Consider the following 10,651-nt stretch of genomic DNA (forward strand, 5'->3'; position numbering starts at 1 on the left):
GCATATCAAGATGCAGATCAGACAGCATGGGGATTGCACAGGTGTGCCTTAGGCTGGCCACAATAAAAGGCCACTAGAAATTAAAGCTGCAAGCAGCGTTGGGCGGGCCCTCGCACTTGTAAGCGCGTCCGCGTGTGAGCCGGCCGAGTTGCACATTCTGGAGCTCTGCCGGTGCGGCTGTGAATTTCCTACGCGGTTATGTCGCCGCATGAAGGTGCTATATGTCACTTCCTGTGTCCCCTATGTGGAGCTACATAGCACTTGCCGCTATGAATATAAATCGGTATTGACGTGTAGATGTCTGGGGGTCAGAGAGTTATCAAGCACGCAAAGTTTGGTTCAGATGTGAGCATGTACACTGAACAATAATGTACCCAAACAATAAAATAAATTCCTTTTATATTTCCCTGCCTTGTTGTTTATGTGTACATACAGAGGAAGAATGTGATAACAGCACACATTTCATCGTTACTGTGTGCTGTACCGCAGTTCTGTGTCCATGCATGCAGCAAACTGAAAGCACTGTCTGTCGGAGCGTCTACGTGAAAAGAGAAGGAAGACATGGCTGGTAGTGTCTTCAGAGTTGTTAAACACCTCAGCGCACTGAAGGAAGCCATCTGACTGTGTGAGGGGCAAGATCGTTGATGTCTGCAGGCAGAGTAGGAGCTCTCCTGTCTGACTGGTCCACCAGTAGCAGAGAAGATGACCCCTTGAGACACAGCCCCTCCTCATTTGCATAGTGAGGCAGAAATGCATACAAAAATTTAAGACAGGCAGAAATAAATACCATGGGTGAAAATAAATAAGGTAAATAAATACAAAGGAAGAATAAAACAGACAAAAATATTAAAACACACACATAAATAAATACATTAAAAAAATTAGTAATAAATAAAGTTGAATAAACAAATAAGGTAATTATAACAAAGGTGAATAAGTAAAGGCACTAATTAAAATATATACATTTATGTCTCCTTGTATAATTTAATTACTACCTACATTTATTTATTTACTTTATTTTTTTGTGTATTTAATTGGATGCTTATTTATTTATTGAGCATTTATTTATTTCTGTATTTATTTCTGACTGTGTCAGGATCGGTCCTCCATAGCGGGGTGGGAGAGTTATCAAGCACGTAAAGTTTGGTTCAGATGTGAGCATGTACACTGAAGTTACAACAACTTCCTGTGTCATGGCGAAGACTTGATCTCTGACGCCACGCCACGGACACACCCATTGACGAAAACTCGCAAATAGCACAACTTTTCATCTTCAATGCCTTTAGAAGGCACAGCACAAATTTGAAGTCGGTCGGACTAAATCCCTAGGAGGAGTTCGTTAAAGTACGAAGTGTGTAAATCATCCAAAATTTGACGTAAAATTCAAAATGGCCGACTTCCTGTTGATTTTAGGGCATCGCTCCAAGAGGCTTTTTTGTGCGTCTGGACAAGATACACGTACCACAGAAAATTCGTGCACGTAGGTAAAACGTGCGGCGGGGGCTGCTTCGTTAAAAGTCACTTCCTGTTGCCAGTAGGTGGCGCTATGACTGTCTGTGAATGTGAGCATGTACATGTGTTCAGGGCGGGACTCTCATCCTACATGTACAGTTTGGTCCAGATGTGAGCATGTACACTGAAGTTACGACAACTTCCGTGTCATGGCGAAGAGCTGATCTTTGACGCCACGTCACGGACACGCCCATTGACGAAAACTTGCAAATAGCACAACTTTTCATCTTCAATGCCTTTAGAAGGCACAGCACAAATTTGAGGTCGGCCGGACTAAATCCCTAGGAGGAGTTCGTTAAAGTACGAAGTGTGTAAATCATCCAAAATTTGACGTAAAATTCAAAATGGCCGACTTCCTGTTGATTTTAGGGCATCGCTCCAAGAGGCTTTTTTGTGCGTCTGGACAAGATACACGTACCACAGAAAATTTGTGCACGTAGGTAAAACGTGCGGCGGGGGCTGCTTCGTTAAAAGTCACTTCCTGTTGCCAGCAGGTGGCGCTATGACTGTCTGTGAATGTCAGCATGTACATGTGTTCAGGGCGGGACTCTCATCCTACATGTACAGTTTGGTCCAGATGTGAGCATGTACACTGAAGTTACGACAACTTCCGTGTCATGGCGAAGAGCTGATCTTTGACGCCACGCCACGGACACGCCCATTGACGAAAACTTGCAAATAGCACAACTTTTCATCTTCAATGCCTTTAGAAGGCACAGCACAAATTTGAGGTCGGTCGGACTAAATCCCTAGGAGGAGTTCGTTAAAGTACGAAGTGTGTAAATCATCCAAAATTTGACGTAAAATTCAAAATGGCCGACTTCCTGTTGATTTTAGGCTATGGCTCCAAGAGGCTTTTTTGTGCGTCTGGACATGATACACGTACCACAGAAAATTCGTGCACGTAGGTGAAACGTGCGGCGGGGGCTGCTTCGTTAAAGGTCACTTTCTGTTGCCAGCAGGTGGCGCTATGACTGTGGGTGAATGTCGGCATGTACATGTGTTCAGGGCGGGACTCTCATCCTACATGTACAGTTTGGTCCAGATGTGAGCATGTACACTGAAGTTACAACAACTTCCTGTTTCATTGCGAATCATCGACGCCACGGACACGCCCATTGACGAAAACTCGCAAATAGCACAACTTTTCATCGTCAATGCCTTTAGAAGGCACAGCAGAAATTTGACGTCGATCCGACTAAATCCCTAGGAGGAGTTCGTTAAAGTACGAAGTGTGTAAATCATCCAAAAATGGCCATAAAATTCAAAATGGCCGACTTCCTGTTGACTTTAGGCTATGGGTTCTTGAGGCTTTTTTGTGCGTCTTGATACGATACATGTCCCCAGAAAATTTCGTACATGTAGGTTGAACGTGAACGAGGGGCTAATCATTTCCAATTTTCAAGGTGGCGCTAGCGAGTCATTTTGCCACGCCCATGTGCGAAACTTGTAGAATACGAAATTTTTCACCGGTTCTGACATGTTTGCAAATTTTGGTGAGTTTTCGAGTATGTTTAGGCCATGTCATTTGGGCCTACTTTGCAGAAAAAAAAAAAAAAAAAAATATATATATAATCCGAGCAGATTCAATAGGGACCTCGCACGGTCGTGCTCGGGCCCTAAATATGCAGTTTCACTGTATTGGGGGGTCCGGAAACCAGTCAGTATCTGGAGTGACCACCATTTGCCTCACGCAGTGCAAAATATTAGAGACCTGTGTGGGACTGTGTTCTTGATCCTGCTCCCGCTGATTTTGTGACAATTACTGCCCGCTCCCACAACATGTGTATCCACTCCCACTCGCACCCGCAAACATTGTGAGATGCAGAGTACAGAAAAAGGAGACAAATGTTTGGGCTATGCTAAACGTTCCGAATAATCGACAGAAATCATTCCATTCATTTTTGTCAGTAACAACTGAGAAGTTTTCCAAATTTCAGACCTGCTTTGGTATCTTATTGTATAAGCCTGTGTGACGGAAGCCAGCGAGGCTGTGCAGTGAGTAAACTCCCTGACACCTTGCCATGTGCCTCCTTGTCTGCGTCACCTCCCGCATCCGAGGTCGCCGGTTCGACTCAGGCCCGTGCAGTACGTTCTTGGGAGCAGCCGCATACACTCACTTTAATCTTCATTTCAACTCCATCATATCAGCGCTACTGCGGGACCTGCAGTATATTTTTTAGCCGCCCACTCCCGCCCTCAGCAGAGTTAAAACTACCCGCTGCCGCGTGATGGGTCCCGCGAGATACCAATCCCAATGCACCGCTCTACAACACATCTCCTTCGCATAGAGTTGATCAGGTTGTTGATTGGGGCCTGTGGAATGTTGGTCCACTCCTCTTCAAAGGCTGTGCAAAGTTGCAGTCAGGTGGAGACCCCGATGAGGATGACGAGCATGCAGATGAGCTTCCCTGAGACGGTTCCTGACAGCTTGTGCAGGAATTCTTTGGTTATGCAAACCGATTGTTGCAGCAGCTGTCCGGGTGGCTGGTCTCAGATGATCTTGGAGGTGAAGAAGCTGGATGTGGAGGTCCTGGGCTGGTGTGGGTACACGTGGTCTGCGGTTGTGTGGCCGGTTGGATGTACTGCCAAATTCTCTGAAACGCCTTTGGAGACGGCTTATGGTGGAGAAATGAACATTTAATTCACAACAACAGCTCTGGTGGACATTCCTGCAGTCAGCATGCCAACTGCACACTCCCTCAAAACTTGAGACATCTGTGGTGTTGTGCTGTGTGATGAAACTGCACATTTTGGAGTGGCCTTTTATTGTGGCCAGCCTAAGGCACACCTGTGCAATCCCCATGCTGTCTGATCAGCATCTTGATATGCCACACCTGTGAGGTGGATGGATGGGGAAGTGCTCACTTACACAGATTGACAGATTTGTGAACAATATTTGAGAGAAATAGGCCTTTTGTGTGCATAGAGAGAGTCTTAGATCTTTGAGTCCAGCTCATGATGAATGGGGGCAAAAACAAAAGTGCTGCATTTTGAATTTTGTTCAGCATATTATATGGTCCCTCTTGATGATAAATGGAAACTAAAACATACTGTCCTCAGTGTGGATGAGTCATTGCTTTTCTGTCTTGAGTTGAGAGTCTTGTTAAGGTCACATACAGAGGTCTAACACTGTTTGTAGTCTTGCATATTAACTAAAAATTAAAGCATGTCAGATTTGTTTTTTTGCAGCAGGGGTTTAATGCTACTGACAGTGAAAATACGCAGAATAACACTGATCTGATTATTCTGTGCTGAGAGAATGTTCAGGGCATTAATTAAAAGCAATGATGGCATTCTGCTTAAAGGAGAAAACATTTTTATAATCATAGCACGTATATTCGTGTCTACGTCTAGTTTTCCCTACCCCCAGGCTCAGATCATCCTTCTGCCACATAAAATATCTCAGAGAAAACGGCTTTATTTTAGCATAAAGGAATCAGGAAAAGGATCTTTTCCCTGGATTATTAGACAAGAACCACCTTGGGTAACTGGCTTGTAACTTGAAAAACACATTTACAGATACGCAAAAACTCGCTTATTCACATTTAACAGCTGTTCATTTATTGGCATGCCAATTCTCCAAATACACTGCCTCCTACAAACAAAATAATTTGATTGCTGTGCTTGTGCCACCTGCAGGTAATGAATCGTCTCACCTTGCTTTTCCATTCAGTTTTACTGTTCCCCAGGCACACCTACACCTCTGGTCACACACACATACCTGCTAGCCTCACCTCTTCCTGTCTCTCTCTCCCTGTATGTGTCTTTTCTGCTGACTTTCAGATTAATTCTTTATTAAATTTGTTTTTACAGATTGTAGCTAGAGCAACCTTCAACACGAATAATACACATATGACACCGGAGTGGGATCATGAACTTGAATGTGAATTTAGTGCTCTTATAGCACAGGATGCAAAAGTTTTCCCAAGGCATGCTTTTATCCATCAGCCGAACATACACAGAACACTTTTGGATTTGTCCATTTTCACAGCAGCCGGTGCGCTGCATGTGGAGGAGGCTTATTAATTTCGTAGCCCATTGAAACGAGCGAAACCAACGCGGTACCGAATGACATCTGTACTGGTGTGTTCAATGTTAACATGTCTTGCAAGGTAACCCCAAATAACATCTTCTCTGCGATTCTCTGCAAATAGCTAATATATATGGGTCATCATATATACCTGGGTGGCCAGGCCAGGTAAACTCTATGTGGGAAACACTAAATAAAGTTCAATGGTATCGTTTGACGTGAAGCACATACTGGATTCATCATACAGACAGAAGTAGTAGTCAAGGGTGCAGTAGCTGAGATGTGCCAAGTCAGGGAGCGAATGTGACAAAACTGCTTAATACAGAACTGGAATAAAATGTGAACCTGTCCTTTTTAATATTGAAATGGCAACATAATTCAACATGAAGCTGGAAACATTTACTGTACATGAAATTATCATTGATTTCCCTCTCTAAATATCAGCTTACCATTGAGCTAATTTAGGCCCAATGTCTTTGATGCTGTTAAAATAACATCTCAAGGCTCAATAAATGCTGTTTTTCAGGAAATACATAATTAAATTTATGTTTTGTATTGCAGTTGATCTATCATTAAGTATTAGATTAACCTCATCAATAATACATCAGTTTGTCCCTTGTAATGTCAGAAGATTTTGGATTAAGAACCAAAAAGCCTTCTGAGTGAACTGACTTATGAAATGCTGTTGGAAAGAGTAATACAAAGTAAAGTACTACAGGGTTCCCACGTGTCCTGGAAAACAGTTCATCAATTTTCCAGTCATGGAAAACAACTGCAAACTGTCATGGAAATTCCCGTGTTGTCCTGGAAAATGATTTTAACATTATGTTGAGGCAGTGTTACTCCCCATTATGTTATGCTCCAAAGGTAAATATTAGTAACTGCTGACTGATAAGTGTGGTAGTTTTATAGATTAACATTTTCTTCTCACATTGTTTTTAAAAGGTTGAAAAATATTGACTAATGTTTGGTTCAGATGCTGAAGTTGATGTGCCAGCGTGTTTGATAATTTCATAGGTATGTTATAGCCACAGACTGCACATCTTTAAAATCAGAGGAACATGTTAGTGGATGACATGATCCTTATCTGTCATAGATCATCACTGAAAATGTCCTGGAAAAGTTCTGGAAAATGATCTCTCTTCTTTATGTCCTGACATCTTGAATGTGAGAAAATATGTAATGCAACATTTTTTTTAACAGTAAGTCCAAATTCTTAAAACACAAGGCTTATCTTTGTATAAAAACACTAAATATGCATGTATGTTTGTATATCAAATATAGCAAATATAACTATTTGTGTTTTAACTGTTTTAAAATAAATAAAATATGATCCAGACTGTCTATCCGCACACACATTCAGAACTTGCAAGATAACACAGATTGCAGTTTACAGTAAATGTTCCTTGTTGATGGGAAGAGCTCTTTAAATGTTCTATCTGCTGTAGCCTGAAGTCCATCAACATGATGTTGTACTTACTGACTTTCTATAGATACAACAGAGCTGAGAAACACTGTAGCTCTCCTCTGCACACAGTAAAAAAACACTTTGCTCTTCTGAGTGTTGAATTATGATTCTCACGCTGCAGTGGACATCTGTGGAGGTTATTTGTGTGTGCGCGCGTTGCTCTTCCAGCTCAGTGTGTACATGTGAGAAAGCCGACACAGCCAGTCGAGCCTTCTCGCTGTGCAGAAAATGTAATTCCGATGAATGTCACGTTTGAATGAGTGGCGTGTGAAAGCAGCGCCGGTGAAGCCTGGGGGATATAAAACACCCAGACTGGAGCTCTTTTACTTTAACACATGAATCTTTAAACCTTTGCAATCATTGCCATCAGAGGTGGGGACAAAATATCAAAGCTTCGGAGGAAACAATAGACCATTTCATATGTACAGTTATTTATTATCTTGTAGGTAACAGATCATTTTAAAGGGTCAGTTCATCCTAATTTCGAAATCAAAAATGTGATTCATTTGTCATTTCATGTCATTTAAGTTCAGTGAGATTTTTCTGTTCTCAAAGAAAAAAGCTAACCTGGTTCCAGACCTACAGTTAGTGTAGTCATTCAAATAGGTCTGATGTGTTGCTCATGGACAGATGTTTCTATTAAAGGTTCAGAGTGTAAGATGCAGTGGCATCTGGCGGGGATGTTGCGAATTGCAACCATCTGTCCAGTCTACCACGACCGCCTAAAGGCTCGTGCAGACTACAGGACTTTCAGCGTCCGCTGATGGCCGTCCTGTTCACACTACACAACTTGCCGTCATGTGACGGGAGTCTTGAAGTGGTTGTGGCGTTCACACTACGTGACTGATCGGTGACAGGGGCTTACACACTACACGAGTTGACAGTGACTGTATCACCCGACGCTGGTGTCCAAACCACGTTTTGTCGAGAAAAACAGGTGAATATTGATCCGAATATTGATCCTCATCTCTTAATACATCCACGCCACCCTCCTTCCCTAACCCTTGCTAGCTATCTAGCTACATCTGTAAAAATAGCAGTTGCCAGAAAAATGGCGAAAAGCATGGATGAGATGGATGCAGCTGAACAGATTTTTGCAAAGGGGGAGGCAGTAGAAGTCCATGGGGACTTGGCTTGGGAACCAGAGGGTGTCGGCTGTCAAAAGTTTACTGTTAAAATTATAAATCTGTGGTCACCGGAGCAGAGAGCTGTCAATCGGTAGTCCCGTCCTAAAGCATCCGCTGCTTTCTGGTCTGTTTTCCAATGGTCATTAACATCATACTGTGTTGAAGCGACTTGAAACTAGCGACTGAGACTATAAACTCATTAGGAAAGTTTTTACTGAGGGAATAAATCAGCTGAGAAGTAGCCTCATTTCTCATAGACATCTATACAATCACACTTCTTTCTGCAGCCAGCGGAGTCGCCCCCTGCAACTACTCGTCACATTGCCACAACTCTTGATTAGCCAAGAGCTGCAAAACAGCTGCAGAATGTTGAGTTTATAATGCAATTTGTTTTTGCACTGGCCTGATTGGGACAGTGAGATGCTAGTTCAACTAGTCCCGATAGTACTTTTCATCGGCCCCCGGGCAATCGGGCCATCATTACTGTCAAGCCTAGGCTGCTATCAACTACTACGATGTCGACTGAAAATGGAGACTGCGGGACAGATGCATCTCTAGCTACTGATTTCTTAGGACAAAACAAGGAGTCAGCTAACATGAGCACAAAACCAGGCTGAAGTAATAATGTTAAATGAAATGGCAGTTAAGTTTAATTATCTTATTAGAAAAAATTACCTGAAAAACTAAACTCTTCTTCTGTGGTGTTGTGAGCTGTAGGTGGTGTTGGAGGACTACCTGCAGAGAGTGAGGAGGGCAGATTTTGATGTTTTCAACCCCAGTCTGCAGAACAGAAACCCCCTCCTCCCCTTGCAGCTGTACCTCCGCTCCTGGAAGAAGACCTACTGATGTCCATCCTTCACCCCTCCTCCTGCCTCTGCAGGCTGCAGGACTGAAGCCCAGAGACTTCATCTCTCTGGGGGATTCTGCCTGACTGTAGCAGGACTATCTAGAAATCCAGACTTGTTTTGAATCACTGTGCTGCCACTGGAGTCCGCCTACTTAGTAAAAAAAAAAAAAACACCACCACAAACCACACCAGAGACACCCTCTGTTGTTTCAACGGCTCAAACAATGAAGCTCCCATGCCTGAATGTTTTAAGGACCAGAGCAGTGGTTGGAGTCAGACGAGTTCTCTGAAGACGACTCTTGCCAAGTATTAAATATTTTATTTGAGTGTACGAATCAAATACTTTGAACAGATGTTTTATGCAAGCTTAAAGGATACTCAGTTTATTACAACTTGGGTCCATAAGTAATAATGATAATGTGTTAATTACCCAGATCTGGAAACATGTGGACAGCATGTCTAACAAACTTCTTTGGAATAGAAAATGAAGGTGAAAGTAAAGTTATTACAGAGACATCATCACAGTTTACTGACCAACATCCTGCTTCAACACTGCCCTAATGGATGGAATCATGAACGATTACTTGTCTTGTAAACGGAAGATAAACCTTACATCCGACAAGGAACGTCTTCATCACATTACATGTACACAATTTACACATGTCTATTTTTGAGATAACAACTGAGTTTAAGTTAGAATTTGTTTTTAATGTCAATACCATTGTCTTTTCCTGTTATTAACGCTGCCTTCACATTAAAATATATGCAGCTGTGGAAGGAGTATTTAGTAAAGTATCAATAACCACAGTGAATAAATACTCCTGTAAAAGTACTTGCAAGTACTGCACATAAACTTCAGAAGAAGTGCACTAAGCCCCCTGTGACGACACCCATTGGTTTGTGGACAACCGTTTTGGAACCAGAAGAGACTCGGTTAAAGATACTAGAAGACGCCTCTCATCCGAAAGACTTCTTAAGTTCTGCTTTAATTTCTATTTTCCTCTAAATGGGACCATAATTTACTAAATGAACATCATGCGGTGTTGAAGAACACTTGGAAAGTTTCTATCGGGGTAATAAAAAAGTCCTTTTCTCATAGACTCCAATGCAATCAGACTTATTTTTTGCTAAAACAGTCGCCCTCTGTTGGCCGTAGGAAAGAATGCAGGTTTAAGGCATTTCCGAATTGGCTTCACAGTGTTTTCCTTCTCAATGAAGATTAATTTGGTGTTTGGTTCTATTATGGTTTCCTTATTTTATCTGAATCTTCAGTCTTAGAAAATTTGAAAACTTTCATCATAAACGATTCCCTGTGTTTCACCAAACCTAACATTAGGGGACCTAATTAGGGGATTTTTGTTATTTCTTTGTTGCTTGGATTCTTTGTTGTTCCATTTTTTCCATTCCTCTTCTGTTCCATTGAGGCTGCAGAGGAAATAATACTAAGGGCTTTGATATAATTTTGGTACTCAAATTCAGCAGTTTTATGGAGCCACTCTGCACAAAGAGTCACTTGAGGGGGTAGTACCAATCAATGGAAAGAACAGAATCTCAAAAGATAATGAAAAGCAAGATGTTCACGCAGGCAGGTATCATCAAATAAGGAACATTTTATCTTTGAATTGACTTGATATAAAGTCCACCTGTGGAGAGCTGTTTGAAGT

At 42.1% G+C, this 10,651-nt stretch overlaps 1 protein-coding gene across 2 annotated transcripts in view; it reads left to right on the forward strand.

Annotated features, from left to right (window-relative positions):
• The window catches only part of ndufaf6 (NADH:ubiquinone oxidoreductase complex assembly factor 6), a 31,831-nt gene extending 21,744 nt beyond the window's left edge, over positions 1-10,087 (forward strand). For both annotated transcript variants that reach the window (XM_038710381.1, XM_038710382.1), the window contains exon 9: positions 8,858-10,087. In XM_038710381.1, coding sequence (XP_038566309.1) covers positions 8,858-8,986 — 129 coding nt within the window. In that variant the 3' untranslated portion in view covers positions 8,987-10,087. The remainder of the gene's footprint in view (positions 1-8,857) is intronic.
• The last annotated feature ends 564 nt before the right edge of the window (positions 10,088-10,651 follow it).

Source organism: Micropterus salmoides, unplaced genomic scaffold (assembly GCF_014851395.1).
Source record: "Micropterus salmoides isolate LMB-PRFRI ecotype aquatic unplaced genomic scaffold, ASM1485139v1 Ms_hic_scaffold_11, whole genome shotgun sequence".
Taxonomy (NCBI): Eukaryota; Metazoa; Chordata; class Actinopteri; order Centrarchiformes; family Centrarchidae; genus Micropterus; species Micropterus salmoides.